Source organism: Pelophylax lessonae, assembly GCF_965119305.1.
Source record: "Pelophylax lessonae genome assembly, chromosome: 11".
In the NCBI taxonomy this organism is placed as follows: Eukaryota; Metazoa; Chordata; class Amphibia; order Anura; family Ranidae; genus Pelophylax; species Pelophylax lessonae.
In genome coordinates, this window is record NC_138778.1 from 203,870,549 (window position 1) to 203,888,719 (window position 18,171).

General features: G+C 47.9%; 1 protein-coding gene across 1 annotated transcript in view; it reads left to right on the plus strand.

Moving 5' to 3' along the window:
* Positions 1–686: 686 nt before the first annotated feature.
* Positions 687–18,171, plus strand: part of COL20A1 (collagen type XX alpha 1 chain) — a 201,261-nt gene continuing 183,776 nt past the window's right edge. Inside the window, exons 1-2 of the mRNA XM_082272732.1 lie at positions 687–769; positions 7,408–7,493. Of these exons, the coding sequence (XP_082128858.1) occupies positions 7,418–7,493 (76 nt within the window). The 5' untranslated portion in view covers positions 687–769; positions 7,408–7,417. The remainder of the gene's footprint in view (positions 770–7,407; positions 7,494–18,171) is intronic.

Here is an 18,171-nt window from a genome sequence, read left to right on the forward strand (position 1 = left end):
GACTTTGGAAATAAAACGTTAAATTTACAGACGTCACATGACACCAGAACGCAAGACGACCAATGTCACTGAATGATGCATCGAAAGATGAATGAGGGTTGTTTATCTTAAATCTGAGCTTTGTATCTTCTGGATGATAGTTACCTTCTTTGTGTTGTAGATTTTTATCATTGAAAAAGACACAACAAAGTCTATCCCTCGCAGCGAACAAGGCGTTCTTCTATGGACTCTTCTGTGTTAAATCGTATCGTCTATGTAAAATAAATGTATTTTTTTTTTTTTTTTTAATAATTTCTTAACATTCGTTTTTTAGTCTTTTTTTATCTATCTATCTATCTATCTATCTATCTATCTATCTATCTATCTATCTATCTATCTATCTATCTATCTATCTATCTATCTATCTATCTATCTATCTATCTATCTATCTATCTATCTATCTATCCTCTCACAGGTCAGAACTTTAGGAATGGTGAATGCTGTTCTCTAATTGGTTGCTGTAGATTCGGCGTACAATGAAGTAAGACTCTTAGTTGTGTCCTCCTTGTCTATATGATGTTGTATAATATGTTACTTGGGTGTGCTATACGTTGTGGGTGGAAGTCATCCAGAGTTGTCTGGTGTCTGGGTGTGTGTATAGGACGGTATGATGAGCTGTGGGGTTTGGCAGTGGGAGGTGTTTGGATAAAACTGTAATGTGTTTTCTCTCCTATACAGACACAGACCCTCATCAGATCATGGAGTGATAGGACGGCCGGTATCCGACACGGTGAGTACTCTGTACATACTTCTCATAGATCTTACCTGACTTTATTTTACCTTGTCCTATGGACTCCTCATAGACTTTAGACACTTTACCTGACTTTACTTTATCTCGTCCTTCCCTTCGGACTCCCAATAGACCTGAGCCTTTACCTGACTTTCCTTCACCTCATCCTTTGGACTCCCCATAGACCTTTTAGAGGCTTTACCTAACTTTTCATCACCGTGCTCTATGGACTCCCAATAGACCTCAGAGCCTTTACCTGACTTTCCTTCACCTCATCCTTTGGACTCCCAATAGACCTCAGAGACCTCATCTGACTTTACTTTACCTCGTCTTTCGGACTCCCCATAGACCTTACCTGACTTTCCTTCACCTCATCCTTTGGACTCCCCATAGACCTCAGAGACGTTACCTGACTTTTCATCACCCCATTCTGTGGACTTCCAATAGACCTCAGAGACTTTACCTGACTTTACTTTACCTCATCTTTCAGACTCCCCATATACCTTACCTGACTTTCCTTCACTTCATTCTATGGACTCCAAATAGACCTCAGAGACGTTACCTGACTTTCCTTCACCTCATCCTTTGGTCTCCCCATAGACCTCAGAGACTTTACCTGACTTTCCTTCACCTCATCCTTTGGACTCCCCATAGACCTCAGAGATTTTAGCTGACTTTTCATCATCTCGTTCTATGGACTCCCAATAGACCTCAGAGACGTTACCTGACTTTCCTTCACCTCATCCTATGGACTCCCAATAGACCTCAGAGACTTTACCTGACTTTACTTTACCTCATCTTTCAGACTCCCCATAGACCTTACCTGACTTTCCTTTACCTCATCCTTTGGACTCCCCATAGACCTCAGAGACGTTACCTGACTTTCTTTCACCTCATCCTTTGGACTCCTAATAGACCTCAGAGACTTTACCTGACTTTCCTTCGCCTCATCCTTTGGTCTCCCAATAGACCTCAGAGACTTTACCTGACTTTTCATTACCTCATTCTATGGACTCCCCATAGACCTCAGAGACGTTACCTGACTTTCCTTCACCTCAACCTTTGGACTCCCCATAGACCTCAGAGACTTTACCTGACTTTACTTTACCTCGTCTTTCGGACTCCCCATAGACTTTACCTGACTTCCCGTTCTATGGACTCCCCATAGACCTCAGAGATGTTACCTGACTTTCTTTCACTTCATCCTTTGGACTCCCCATAGACCTCAGAGACGTTACCTGACTTTTCATCACCTCATTCTATGGACTCCCAATAGACCTCAGAGACTTTACCTGACTTTCCTTCACCTTGTCCTATGGACTTCCCATACACCTGTATATACTTCATCCCACTGACTCCCCATAGACCTCAGATAAAAGTCTGCAGATACTAATGCTCATCATCCCGATGTTCCCAGGACCCCAGAGGCTGACCATTGGCCACCCAAAAGCCGATCAGATGGTATAGATACTCTTAGGTGTTCCCCCACCCAACATCAATGTAAATTCTATCCAACCTTTTTTGGATTCTGTACAAATGTTAAACATTGGATGGTAGGTGAAGGGCATAGTTGTCTTCACACTCAGGTAGATCAGTGTGCTGATCTACTAAAGAAATCAAGAATCTTCACACACAAATGAATATTCACTTCAATTATCCAATCATTTGCCGATTAAAAGACGTGAACAGGAATTTTCTGCTAACACGATTGGTTATTTGCATTGAATATTTATGAATTATTATATCAAAATTCTCAACTCCTTTAGTAAATCAGCTGCATTATCTGGTATGTTCATGGAGACATCGGCCACTCAGTTCTCAATAAACTTCCTTTTTAGGTATCTATGAGCCAGGTACCAGGGCTGGGCAGTTTAGAAGAACACCTCTAGGAGGCGACAAAGTGCGCTCAGTTTCTTTGCATAAAAATTGTCCAGCTCGCTGGACAATCTGTGTGTGAATGGACTCAATAAGAAAAGAAGAGCTGTCTGGGGGAGGTGTTAGTATGCAATTGCTCATTGATACATATCATTTTGTTTTATCCATGTATTTAATTGTGGACTTTGTATTGGCTGTAGTATTTGGACAGCCCGCTGTGTTCTGAAGGGGAAATTTGGATGTATTATTAGGCAGCAGATGGTTCAGTTTACCAGCAGCTGCAGATAATGAACTCCCAATTATTGGGTGGTGCCGGTCTTAATTGTCCTATTAAAACCCCTCCAGGGTACCCTTTTAGAAGGTGAACCTGTGCCCCAGTGTTGTATGTCTTAAATAGGTTCCTCTACATTCGCCCTGTGATTGGCTCCATCCACCTTGACCTCAGCAATTTCCTGCTCCTTATGAAAATCTTCCCCACAACCTAATGCTCCCAACACCATGCTTCACAGTTGGGATGGTGTTCTCGGCTGGCTTTCCAATACACATCTCATTTTGTGCTTTGTTCAGTTTTTGGTCTCATCAGACCAGAGAAACCTTTCTGTTGGGTTGATTTACTAAAATTAGAAACGGCAAAATCTGGTACAGCTGTGCATGGTAGCCAATCAGCTTCTAACTTCAGCTTGTTCTATTAGGCTTTGACAATACAACCTGGAAGCTGATTGGTTTCTATGCAGAGTTGCACCAGATTTTGCACTCTCCAGTTTTAGTAAATCAACCCCTGTGCCTCTTGTTTGCTTCTGTAACTATTGCCCACTTTACCAAGTTTTTAGCAGATGGGCTACTGCAATTAGAGTTGGTAAAGTTGGATAATAAAGAGGTAATGGGTTCTAGAAAAATGTAAAGAAATAATACAAAAAGTACCCCGCAAGGATGTGCTGAAACTTCACTCTTTGCAACTTCTGCTGATCTCCTGCAGCCTGTTTGCAGCCACTTCACGTCTATCTGCTCTGCGGTGATGGTCACGTGGAATTTCTCATGGTTGGTTTCTTGATGGTGACCACAGTGCTTCTTGTCTGTGTAATGTGTGTTTAAACAACCATCTGTAGTCTCCTGTTTGGCAGGGTGACAACGCAGAAGCACCATTGGGACACAGGTATGGAGCGTTGTCACCCTATAACAGGAAGTGCCTGAACAAGGACCTTCATGGCAGGATCACCAGGGATTATTTTAATGAAAGCAGCAGATATACAAATATTGACATTTGAATTGTCATTAACGTGTTATAGAGAGAAATTCTAGTCGCCTGACCCCCACGCTTTCATACTTTGTATCGCTGACCTGAAAAAAGCATTAGGACTTTCCTAATCTGCATACTTCCAGATCAATGAATGCATTGAAAGATAAAAGTCAGGCAAGTAGCATTTTCAGAAGGAGCCCACCCCCCCTCTATTTTCCCTGTGGTGGGACTACAAGTCCCAGTGTAGGATGGAGCCTTGTGTTACAGCACAGCTGGGGAGCCCCGGGCAGGTCGGGACATTATCAGTGTGACACAGAATGCCGTTCATGATCACAAGTGCGGAATAACGCACACAGACTGTTATGGGTCATGTGATCTGCGGGCTGTGCCCCGCCCCCACACCTGCACGCTATCACAGATGCATTGAGATCCCAGGATAAAATTGTGATCTGTAGACACATCATCTCCCATACAGGATTTAAAGAGTCAGCTCCTTTGCCGACAAGTCATGGCAGCCATTGCTGAGCCCGTAACGTCCTAACTTTCTATGTCACTGTCCTGAAACAAGCATGTGGCCAGTGACGTCTGAACCCTTTATGTACACAGGAGCTCCAGGACTATCCGTGGACTCAGTACTGTCTTGTAAAGCTCATGCCGCTAATAAAGTCACCATTCACGATCACTGTGCTTGCCCCTTTGGTCAGAATTGAAGCTGCTGGATCGGCATGACAGCCAGGCAATGTGCATTTCCAGGTGAAAAGATCAGCATTTCCCTGCTAGTGTCTTTTCAATTTGAATTTGATCTGAACTCCGCCCAGCAATGGATTTAGTTTAGGATGGACGGGAAGTGACAGGAATCTTCTCGATGGATTACTGACAGCAAATCAAAGACCTTGCAGGTGGCTGACTGCTCTAATCTTCCTCGTTGTCACTTCCTGTCCCCAGTAGAAAAATTCCCTCTAATCCTGTTTCAGTGACCACTGTAAAATTGTAGATTTAGCCGGCCATATCAAGTTAGTAGGGGAAGCCAGGCCCAGCAGGGTCTGACTGTAGGCACTTTCAGGGGTGACCTGGTCTTTTGTGGTTGTAAATTAGGAGGGGGGTTGGGGGATTTGGGATTTTGGGAGACCTGTCTGGTGGGACAGAGTTGGGGGACCCTCTTCGGTATGGGGGGCCTTGTCAGGTAGGCTGTAAGGGTTGACATCAGGTGGGGATGGGTTGGTTGGGGAGTTTGGGACCCTATCAGGTCAGTGCCATCTTAAGAGCATTATAGGCCCCCGGGCAATGCAGTGCACTGGGGCCCCGCCTCCACAATCACCCATGAGAATAAAAATGCAAATTATCGATAAGGCGATATTTATTGGTACAGCAGTGCCAGGCTAATGACAGCTTCCAAGTTGGGCGGCTGGGTCCAGTGAACACACACACGGACGGGAGTCAGACTCGACTGTCCTGTGTGTTCCTGTTCCTGTGGAGGCAGACGGGCATTCCTGCAGTTGTGGGCTCCCCCTCCACGGCCCAAGTGCCCTGCCAGCAGCGCAGGGCAGACAGGCGCTTGCCACCTGCTAAGTTCAGCAGCGGGATGCACACAGGAATCGGGACTGATGCTTGGCTGGGGCTGGGTCACTGGGTAGGTGGGGTCCCCCGGGCAAGTGGGGCCCCAGGGCAACTGCCCAGCATGCCCATTCAGTAAGATGGCCCTGTGTCAGGTAGGAGGGGAACTGGGGGGCTCTGTCACGTAGGAGGGAGGTTGGGGAGACTCTGTCAAATAGGAGGGAGGTTAGGGGTCTCTGTCAGGTAGAAGGGAGGTTGGAGGGGCTTTATCAGGTAGGAGTGAGGTTGGGGGTTCTGTAAAGTAGGAGGGTGGTTGGAGGGGCCTCATTAGGTAGGAGGGAGGTTTGAGGGGTTCTATCTGAGAGGAGGGAGGTTGGGGGACCCTGTCAAGTAGTAGGGTTGTTCAAGGGGCCTCGTTAGGTAGGAGGGAGGTTGGGGGGCTCTGTCAGGTAGGAGGGTGGTTAGAGGGGCCTTGTTAGGTCGGAGGTTGGGGGGCTATGTCAGGAGAGAAGTTTAGGGGGTTCTGTCATGTAGAAGGGAGGTTGGGGGGGGGGGGCTGTCAAGTAGGAAGGTTGTTGGAGGGGTCTCCTTAGGTAGGAGGAAGGTTGAGGGGGCTCTGTAAGGTAGGAAGGAGGTTGGGGGGGGGGGGGCATGTCAAGTAAGAGGGTGGTTGGAAGGGCCTTGTTGGGTAGTAAGGAATTTGGGGGGGGGGGGGGCTCTGTCAGGTAGAAAAGAGGTTGGGGAGGGCCCTGTGAGGAGGGAAAGAGGTTGGGGGGCCCTGTCAGGAAGGAGGTGGTTGGAGGGGGCCTTCCCAGGTTGATCAGGGTTAGGAAGACCCTGTTAGGCATGGGGAGCCTTCTCAGGTAGGCTCTATGGGGCCCTGTCAGATGGGTTGGGGGTATGGGGCCCTGTCAAGTAGGAGGGAGGTTGGGGTGCCCTTTGTCAGATAAGTGGGCGGTAGGAGATTCCCAGGTGAAGTAGAGTTGTGGGGACTCTGTTAGATATGGGGAGCCTTGTCAGGTACGATGGAAGTTGGGGGGGGGCCCTGTCAGGTGGGACAAGGACCTCCCCCCCATACCTAACAGTTTTGTTTAGATTGAGTGACGGTTCGCTTGGTGCGATGCGGGAACCCCGCAAATCCACTGCGGGTTCCCGCATCGCACCCGACTCGCAGACAGTTCACACTGCCATATGCAAATCGCTGGGGGTGTCAATAGAAAGTTAATGACACCCCCAGATTAGTTTGCATATCACAGTGTGAACTCAGAATTCGGACAGGAATTGGATCGCATAGGTGTGAACACCCATGTGATCCGATTCTGGTGTGAACCAAAAAAAGGGTCCTGTGCGACTTTGGTCTGAATGCGATGCGAATTCAGCCATACAATGCTGGTTCACACTATAGCGATGTAAGACATCGCATGTGATTCGCACCGCACTGCTCTGCAAATCCCATGCGATGTCTGTGCGATGCAAATTCAGCCATACAGATTGTATGGCTGAATTCTTATCGCATTTGGAACAAAGTCGCACCCTTTTTTTGGTCCGCACCAGAATCGGATCATATGGGTGTTCACACCTATGCGATCTGATTCATGTCCAAATTGACAGTTCCTAACGCGATATGCGAACTGATCTGGGGGTTGTCGTCATCTTTGTATTGACACTCCCAGCAATTCGCATATGGCAGTGTGAACTGCCTGCGAGTCAGGTGCGATGCGGGAATCCGCAGTGGATTCGCAGGGTTCCCGCATCGCACCAATGCGAACCGGCACACAATCTGTATGGCTGAATTTGCATCGCACAGACATCGCATGTGATTTGCAGAGCAGTGTGGTGCGAATCGCATGTGATGTCTGACATCGCTATAGTGTGAGCCAGCACTAATAGTCATGTAATGGGGATGAGGTCTCCTGTCTGTGTGACTTGTTGTGTCCGCTCCTCACCTGTCTCATTCCATGTCTTCTCACAGATCACTCACCATGCAGCTGCCATTCCTCGCTCTGCTCCTGTGCGCTCTGATCATCATCCAGGCTGTCAGCAGTCACCAGACTACAGGTAAGACAGACCATCCCCCTCCAGGGCTGGAACTTCCCCGTCACAACCTGCACGCTAGGGATCGACTGATATCGGTTTTTCATTGCCGATACAGATATTTTGTACATTTAAAGTTTTGAAAAATAAAGACAATTTTTGACACAATTCTGGTACTGAACATGTTAATTTTTGTTTAATGTTTAATGGCTGGCTTGCTGGCACCCTGTAGTGGATGGCTTGCTGGCACCCTGTGGTGGATGGCTGGCTGGCACCCTGTGGAGGATGGCTGGCTGGCACCCTGTGGAGGATGGCTGGCTGGCACCCTGTGGTGGATGGCTTGCTGGCACCCTGTGGTGGATGGCTGGCTGGCACCCTGTGGTGGATGGCTTGCTGGCACCCTGTGGTGGATGGCTGGCTGGCACCCTGTGGGGGATGGCTTGCTGGCACCCTGTGGTGGATGGCTGGCTGGCACCCTGTGGTGGATGGCTGGCTGGCACCTGTTTTGGATGGCTGGCTGGCACCCTGTGGTGGATGGCTGGCTGGCACCCTGTGGTGGATGGCTGGCTGGCACCCTGTGATAGATTTCCAAAAAACAACAATATCTCTACTGCGCTCAAGTGGTATGCGGGAAGGTGAATCTTCTAGGCGGTTTTATGACACAAATGAAGTGGTCTTGCTGCCCCCCTCAGGACCAAGGGTATCCAAAAGGCACTACAAGAAAACAACAAGAGAAGGGCGCATCGACCTTGTGCATTACCACTTAAAAGTTTATTAAAATCAAAGAAGGGTAGCGTACAATATACTCACAAACGTAGCATATGAATATGAACAAGCATATAGGAAATGGGCACCGCTCGCTTCCAGGACATTTCTCTACTGCTGGGTAGCGTGATGGCGTCCTCAAAACCTGATGTGGCTTACGCGTTTCGAGGGAGGACCCTCTTCCTCAGAGCCAAAATCGCCACCGCTACCCTTCTTTGATTTTAATAAACTTTTAAGTGGTAATGCACAAGGTCGGTGCGCCCTTCTCTTGTTGTTTTCTTGTTTTACCCTGTGGTAGATAGCTGGCTGTCTGGCACCCTGTGGTGGGTGGCTGGCTGGCTGGGACCCTGTGGTGGGTGGCTGGCTGGCACCCTTTGGTGTGTGGATGGCTAGCACCCTGTGGTGGGTGGCTGGCTCGCTGGCAGCCTGTGGTGTCTGGCTGGCTGGGACCCTTTGGTGGGTGACTGGCTGGGACCCTTTGGTGTGTGGCTGGCTAGCACCCTGTGGTGGGTGGCTTGCTCGCTGGCACTCTGTGTTGGCTGGCTGGCTGGCACCCTGTGGTGGGTGGCTGGCTGGCACCCTTTGGTAGGTGGCTGGCTGGGACCCTGTGATGGGTGGCTGGCTGGTACAGGCCTGTGGGTGGGTGGCTGGCTGGCTGGGACCCTGTGTGATGGGTGGCTGGCTGGTACAGGCCTGTGGGTGGGTGGCTGGTTGGCACCAGGCAGCTGTGGGTGGGTGTATGTATGGCGGCTGTGTTAAACACACTGTGTGAACCGAGACTCCCCGACTCCAGACGAGGCTGAGGGAGGCGGCCTAAGAAGGCAGAAGCTGTCCCAGTGAGCGGAGGCGCGTTGCGCAACATACGCAATGACGTCACAACAATTTCGGCAATATCGGTATTCCTCAATGGCCACAAAGTGTAGAAATTCTCCAAATTCTCCAAATGCCTTTACAACCCCAGATATCACCCTGTAAAAGTAGCCTTGACATCATCACTGTGCTGTGCAGAGCAGTGGGAGGGGCCCATCAGGCTCCACCCACTACAGGCTGCCTCCAGGAAACAACAGGAGGGGGGGAAGAAGTACTGGGGGGGGGGGCCTTTAAAATTTCCTTGGAGTTAACTTGCAATTTTACATTATTAAAGGGAAATTGTATTATCAGTGAGAAAATATTTCTATTAGGTTTTAAAAGAAAACCCGGGTACGTTTAGTGTGCAAATATTGGCATTCTTGTTATATTCATCATTGAATTTATCATATATATATTCATCATATTCATTGAATGAGCGTGTATTCCCAGTGAGCTTGAGTGTGAGTTTTTATTGTGATTTTTACAAGTTTATATTTTATTACCTATATATATTTGCAGATTAGCCACTAGAGGGCGCTCCCAGTGGTTTAGTGCAATTACTGGTGCAATAGCATGTCCTGCCATCCAGTAGTTTTGTGACATCAGCTGTCAGGTGACCTTCCACCTGCTGACACTCAGGCTCCGTTCACACCTGAGCGTATCATTTTCAGGAGTTTTTTGGGGCTATTTTCAGGCGTTTTTCAGGCATTTTTTGGGGCTTTTTCAGGCATTTTTAGCAGGTGGTTGGAGGCAGGCATTGACATCTAACAAAAGCGCTTGTAATCTGCCAAAAAAGAAGCTCATGTACTTTTTTGAGCTTCAGGCATTTTGCTTCAGGTGACAAAACGCTGATATGTGAACAGGGGCCATTGAAATGAATGGGATTTTGCTTGTTGGGCGTTTTGAGACTTCAGAGATGAGCGTTTTACGAGCTGAAATATGCTCAGGTGTGAACAGGGCTTCAAGCTGCAGAGTCAAGTTGGATACACACTATACAATTTTCTTTAGATTTTTTCCTTTAGATTTACCAAAACCATATAATATGAGGTCAGACCTAAACACTTGCAAGTTTTATGCAATCAGGCAGGCCCTTGCACTACATAGTTGAAGGTAAATCTAAAGCAAATCAAACAACAAAAGTTGTATAGTGTGTGTCCAGCTTTACACTCCTCTAAAATCAATAAAGGTAAAGGAGTTGGAGGCAAATTTCATAGGCAAGCCTGCACAGTAACCAGGGCTGCTGTAAGAAACGAATGGGGCCCCATACAGCTTATCTGACAGGGCCCACCCCCCGGCTGCAAGCGACTGAGGACCTAGATTTATTAGTCTCCTTCTCTACAGTCTCAGCTTCACAGTTGTAAAAATAGGAAACACTCTGGGGATTCCTGCTCATTCACAAACTTAAGCCTAGTAAACACAGCTTACTATGCTTCAGTGATGAATGGACACAGGAGTGATCAGTACTGATCGCTCACTGTGTTCATTCAGGAAAGGAAGGGGGCCAGTAAATGACATTTTTACTGGCCCCTTTGCCTGTTCTCCATCCAATTCCCCTGTGTGCCCGTAGCAGCTGCCGGCGGGAGAGGAGAAGAGGGAAGCCGGATGTGCTGTGGGGGAAAGGGGCACATGGGGTCCCGGGCAGCAGATGGGAGGGGCACATGTGCTAGGACCAATCCCCTGCAGTGCAGCCAGAGGGAGAAAGAGGAGGAGAAGCTGGCATCGCTGCAGGGAGAGGCAGAGGAGGATTGGTGTCTGTAATAACAGAGTACAGCCGACCCTCCTGGTCAGCAGTTGCCCGGGCCCCCCTTATTGAACTGATGGGGCCCGGGCCCAGGACAGGAGGGCCGGCTGTACTGCCTTATCAGCAGCCCTGACAGTAACACTGAATATTCAGATTCTTGCATGACCAGATCTCATTAAAGTAGATGTAAACCTAATCAATAAAACCCTGTATAACCTCTAACATGCTAATACCACTTCAAATGTCAGTTTCAAGATCTTTAAAATCTTCAGCTTTTATCATCCCTGGCAATCCTGCCATGAAGGTCCTTCTTTGGGCATTTCCTGTTATCGGGTGACAACGTTCTTCCCCTGTCTCCCAAGTGTTCTCCTGTGTTGTCACCCCCATCGCATGGGCATACGACGCAGACTACAATTGGCTGTTGAGATACATTATGCTCAGCAAAAACCTGCTCTGAGAAAGGTAATGAGACCATCTGCGTTCAGACTGGAAGTAGCTGCAAAAAGATCACGGGAGATCAGCAGCACTGAAATATAACAAGGGATGAAAAAAGGGGAAAACAGTATTTTATAAAGAAAAAATGGCAGTTGGCTAAGATACACAGTAGGGAATCGATACAATATTGTTTTTTCTTTGCCGATACCGATATTTTGGTCATCGCGTATCGGTATCGGCTGATATGCGCCCATATTTTCGTACATTCTAAAAGACCCCAAACCCCTCCTCTGCACTTAAAAGCATTAAAAAACGCAAAGTTTGGCTGTTTTGAATGCTGTCATTTTTATGAATTTGACGCTGAGTACCCGGAAGTGATGACATCACTTCCGGGTTTTTACATGAAGACCCGATCAGAGCCCAATGCGGCTTTGATCGGGGCTTTGGTGGTTATGTAGGCTGGTTGCCCGGGTCTCCCGGTGGCATGGGAGACCCGGGCGAGCCGTGGAAGGAGGCGTCCCCTCCCGCTCCTTGTAATGACAGCCAAGCTGCTTCTCAGCCGCATCGGTTGTCAATAAATGACAGCCGACCGTCGGCCATGGATGCCGGTACCGGAGTGATGCCTCTAGCTGCAGCCATCACTCCGGTACAAGCACTTTCCCGAATTATCGGCCACCTTATATCGGGGAAAGTGCATATCGGCCCAAGATTTATCGGTTTTGCCGATAATCGGTCGATCCCTAATAACAAGGGCTTTAGAAAACTCAGGTTATGGTTTATGTCTACTTTAACTACTTGACCTCCGGAATATTTACCCTCCTTTATAACCAGGCCATTTTTTTGCTTTTTGGCACTGCGTTATTTTACCTGACAATTGTGCAGTTGTGCGACACTTTACACAAACAAAATTTATATTGTTTTTTTTCCCCACAAATAGAGCTTTCTTTTGGTGGTATTTGATCACCTCTGGGTTTTAAGCACTATAAACGAAAAAAGACTGAAAATTTTGAAAAAAAAAAAAACAAAATTTAGAAAATCAAATTTCAAAATAAATTTAGGCCAATATATGTATTTTGCTACATGTCTTTGGTAAAAAAAATCTCAATAAGCGTATATTGATTGGTTTGCTCGAAAATTATTGCATCTACAAACTATGGGATATATACTAGAATTTTTATTAATTTTTTATACTAGTAATGGTGGTGATCATCGACTTATAGCGGGACTGCGATAGTATGGCGGGCAATCTGACACTAACTGACACTTTTAACACTTTGTGGGAACCAGAGACACTAAGGCCCCGTTCACACTGGGGCGATCCGACTTCCAGGGGCGACCTCCGAGGTCGCGGTGCGAGCAGCGCGCCGCGACCTCGGAGCGGCCGACACGGACTTCATAACATTGAAGTCTATGACGGTCGCTCCGGGTCGCCCCAAAGAAGCTCCGGACCCTTTTTCTAAGTCAGAACGACTATTAGAACGGGTCCGCAGCTTCCCTATGGAAGGCGACCTGTGAGGCGACCAGGTCGCCTCACAGGTCGCCCCAGTGTGAACGGGGACTAAAACAGTGATCAGTGCTAAAAATATACACTGTCACTGTACTAATGACTGGGAAGAGGTTAAACATCTAGGGCGTCAAAGGATTAACTGTGTGCCTAGCCAGTGTTTTTGTGTACTATTTGGTGCTTTCACTGAGGGATTTATTTGCAGGGAAACAAAGTCCAGCACATTCTCGCTGACAGGACAGAGCTCTGCATCGTTTAAATTGACAGAGCTCTGTCCTATCTTCCTCCTCACCGATCATCGGGTGCCGGTGGTCATCCAGTGCCCGGCACCCAATGATCGGCTTGTGCTGTGACTAATCACAGCACAGCCGATGCGCCGACGGTACACGTACACACAAAATATTGACACTTTGGGCCCAATTTGGACATTTCCACTTAGAGGTGTACTCACTTTTGTTGCCAGCGGTTTAGATATTAATGGCTGTGTTGAGTTATTTTGAGGGGACAGCAAATCCTGGATGACCACCGGCACCCGATGATCGGTGAGGAGGAAGATAGGACTGCAGGAGGCTGATGCCAGGTCACATTTAGGTACTTACAATGATTGCACTTAAAATGATTACAGAGCTGCATTAATTTTTAAACCTTGGGTCTCCTAATCTGCAACTACCTTCCCTGTGGGCCCCCTTGGGAAAGGCATATTTTTGGGGCCCCAATGAGGCTTGTGGCCTCCAAATGGTTCAGCGCCTTCATCATAGAGTGCAGCCGTGTTTACAGCAATGAAGTTTGTTGATGTCTTTTCTAAATTTAGAGCCACTTTGGAAGCCCGTGTTTACCGGACGCTTTCAAAAAGTCTCTGTGCCGCAATTGGACTCCCCCCTCTCTCCTTCTTCCGACTCGCCTTTTCTACGGGCATTCTTGCCCCGCATCTCCAGCAACAGGGAGCTGTGTGTGAAGAAGGGCCAGCAGGACCTGTGAATGTCATGCTGTGTCTGACCTCTGAGACGGGCTGAGCGCCCAGCTGTGACACCGCGTGTGCCCGTTGGTGTCTTCCCATGAATCCCTTTATTGTTATCTGAAGACATTACTGTCCTTGTTCATCCTTCGAGTGGATATCCATCTTCACAGTCATTGGGCACAGGGCGGAAATCCACTTGTTGAGGGATAGGATTAACTCCTTGGTGCATTTTAATTAAAAGCCTTTATTTTTAAAAATGATGAAAAATTTAAATACACAAGTAGAGATGCCAGCATGTCCCCCATCAATGTAGTGACCAGCGTACCCCTCCATCAATGTAGTGACCAGCATGCCCCCCATCAATGTAGTGACCAGCGTACCCCTCCATCAATGTAGTGACCAGCATGCCCCCCATCAATGTAGTGACCAGCGTACCCCTCCATCAATGTAGTGACCAGCATGCCCCCCATCAATGTAGTGACCAGCGTACCCCTCCATCAATGTAGTGACCAGCATGCCCCCCATCAATGTAGTGACCAGCGTACCCCTCCATCAATGTAGTGACCAGCATGCCCCCCATCAATGTAGTGACCAGCATGCCCCCCATCAATGTAGTGACCAGCATGCCCCCCATCAATGTAGTGACCAGCATGCCCCCCATCAAGGTAGTGACCAGCATACTCCCTCATCAATGTAGTGACCAGCATGCCCCCCATTAAGGTAGTGACCAGCATACTCCCTCATCAATGTAGTGACCATCATGATTCTGGTCACTACATTGATGGGGGGGTACGCTGGTCACTACATTGATGGGGGGCATGCTGGTCACTACATTACATTGATGGGGGGCATGCTGGTCACTACATTGATGGGGGGCATGCTGGTCACTGCATTGAAGGGGACACGGCACGCTGGTCACTGCATTGATGGGGGCTTGCTGGTCACTACATTGATGGGGGGCACGCTGGTCACTGCATTGAATGGGGGCACACTGTAGTAACTCTGCATTGAATGGGGGCACACTGTAGTAACTCTGCATTGAATGGGGGCACGCTGTAGTAACTCTGCACTACTAAAAATGCACGAAGAAGAGCATTCGCCGCAAAAAAATATCGCAATATATTGACCCCCCCAAAATAATACCTTGTCACCCCTGTTTTAAAAGTCTAGCTCCGCCACTGATAAGGGGACACTTCTTCATGGACCACCAGTATAAGGAGGCACTTCTCCCACTCAGGACCAGTAGAAGGTGGCTCTTCTTCCAGTGACAACCAAAGTAGGGATGTCCTTTTTTGCTTTCAAAAGATGTAAAGGAGCACCTGTATAGGAAGACACCTTTACCACTGACTACCAATAGAAGGTGGCTCTTAACCCAATGTCAGCTAATGTAAAAAAGGTCCTTCTCCACAGGCACTTTTTCATGGACCACCAGTAAAAGGGGACAACTCCACATTCTCAAATGGAGATCAACAATAAAAACCTGAGTAATTAGTTCAGTGCAGGTTTCCCTTAAAACAGAGTTCCGGCCACAGAATCTTTTTTTTTTTTATAAATGCTTCCCAAAGAGTGATCGCCCGCCCTTCATACATCCGCTAATCCGGTTTTAATAATGGATTGGAAATCATAAAATCTTACTTTATAAAAAGTTTGCTGAGCGCCGCCATCTTTGTCCTGGTCACCCGAAGCTGCAGTATGCCAATGTCTGCCCTGCTTCCTGGTTCAAGATGGAGGGGCCCGATGAATGCAGCGCAAAATCTTGCGCATGCCCAGTACTATGCGATCGGCATAGTAAGGGTTTCCATAGGGACGGCTGGGCTCCGCCTCTCATCGCGTCATTTCCTGTTTTCAAATAACGCGATGAGAGGAGCGGCCGGCCGCCTACGTCACTGCCCATTGCCTCCTGGGAGTGATGAGTAAGAGCTCCCAGGACGCATTGCAGGACAGGAAGTGACGGCGCGGGCCGCGGCCACAGAGGGAGGAAGTTGAAGGAAAGGTGAGTATATTTTCTTCTGAAACAAGGTATGTAAAAAAAAAAAAAATTCGGGAATATCCAATTCTTTTTCAGGTGACAATAAGGAAGCGGATGGCACAAAATCTAATGTAACGATTTTGTGGCCGGAACTCCGCTTTAACTAGTAGACCAACACCGTAGTGCTGGATTTTCTTTAGAAAGCCCCGTAGGCTTTGCAAACAGATTGTCTTAAATGTGCCCTGAGATAAATGTTTATTTGTAAAAGAATCATTTCATACAAATCCAAACTATAAAACATATGCATTTGTAAATTTTTCAAAAAAAATGTCATCAAAAAAATATAAGAAAAAAAAAAAAAGCTTTTCACAGCAGCCACTGGTAGGAAAAGGGTTATTTTTGGCGTTGTGGAATCCGCGGCTCTTTGAGGACAATGAATTCTGTTTGGGGAGATGGACAGAGGAAAGAACAGAGACTACGCTTCAGGCCAATAATTTATAATGCGAGCTGTGACTATTCATACTTAGATGATGGCGGGCGGGCGGGGGGGGGGAAGGGGCACGGTCCCACATAAAATGGGAATTCAGAATTTCTGACTGGGACCTCATAAAATAAAGCCTCAAGTTGTAACAATGTCACTACTGCCTATCGGTGTACAAAATGGCATCCGCTGTAATGTCACTAGCTTCCCTAGACTTAGTAGACTGCTTTCTCTTAAATATCCATGATGTCACAATGATGTCATTGACCTCTATTGAATCAACAGACTGCACTGGCTGTATGTTGTTCTGGCTCTTTAGGGTGGATATAGCAAACCTGAGCCTGGTGTGGCCCTGAGCATGGAAGGAATGGAGCCACTCTAGACTGGAGTGATGCTCAGACTGTTTTCCAGCCGTGTGCCGGGGGCAGCAGAGAGATGCGGATTATCTTTACACTGTCTGAAGATGTTTCTGCTCTGATGGAGCTGGAAGGATGAAAAGAATAGACAGGAATGTCTTCTGACTCTAATTTCCTTCTAAGTGTTTTTCCAGCAACTCTCTCTAGAAAGTTCCTAATCCATCTCCTTTTACCTCTCTATCTCCCTCCAAAAGCCTGCCGTTCTTCTCTCATTTTTACTTTCTCTCCCTCATCCTTATATCCTCCAGTCTATCTCTCCCATTCTCTGGTCTCCGACGTCTCTCTTTTCTATTCCCTCCCTGGTTTACCCCTAGCCTTTGTTTCTCACCTTGGATTCCCCAAGCTCGTTCCCTCCACTCTCCCGACCTCTTTGCCACTTATCTTGATACCCCTCTCTTTCCCTAACTCTGTTCTCCCCCCAAGCCTCTATTTTTCTAACCCTGTTTTCCCCAAGTCTCTTATTCCCTAATCTTCTTTTCCCCCCAAGCCCAGGGCCGGGACAAGGGGTGGGCAGGAGGGACGGCTGCCCTGGGCGCAATGGTTTATTGCAGGGATTGGGGGCGCCCTGACCCTAACCCTAAAGGGAAGGGGGGGGCGCAGTTTGGCATCTTTGCCATGGGCGCTGGATGGCCTTGTCCCGGCACTGCCCAATCCTCTTTTTTCCTAACCCTGTTCTCCCCCAAGCCTTTCTCACCCTCTCTATTTTCTTCCTCTGGACTCTCTCTCACTATGGTCTCACCCTGGACTCTCTCCCTCACTACCCCCCCCCCCCCAAACTGTGTCCCGCACTATGGTCTTTTCACAGATTCTCTCTCTTACTATGTTCCTCTCCTGGCCTTTCTAACTCACTATGGTCTCCCCTCTTGGACTCTCACTTTCACTATGGTCTCCTCTTGGATTCTTTCTATCACAATGTTCACCTCCTGGACTCTCTTCCTTACTATGGTATCACCCCAGCCTCTCCCACTGTGTTCTTTCCCTGGGACTCTCTCCCTTACTATGTTCTTGCCCCAGTTTCACTTGGTCTCCCAATAGACTCTCTCTCTCACTATGGTCTCCCACCAATGGACTCTCCTTTCTCACTGTGGTCTCCCATCAGGCTCTCTCCCTTGCTATGGTTTACCCCCATTTTTTTTTTTGCTGATTGTGATCTTCCCCCAGATTATTTTCCTTACTATAGCTTCCCCTGAATTGTCTTCCCCACTTTAATTCCCCCCAGGACTCTCTCTCACTCACTGTGATCTCTCCTTAGATGCTTTTCCTCACTATGGTCCTCCTAGACTTTTTCCCTCACTATGGTCTTCCCCAGGCTTTCTCCCTCACTATGGTCTTCCCCAGACTTTCTCCCTCACTGTGGTCCTCCTAGACTTTTTCCCTCACTATGGTCTTCCCCAGACTTTCTCCCTCACTATGGTCTTCCCCAGACTTTTTCCCTCACTATGGTCTTCCCCAGACTTTCTCCCTCACTATGGTCTTCCCCAGACTTTCTCCCTCACTATGGTCCTCCTAGACTTTTTCCCTCACTATGGTCCTCCTAGACTTTTTCCCTCACTATGGTCTTCCCCAGACTTTTTCCCTCACTAT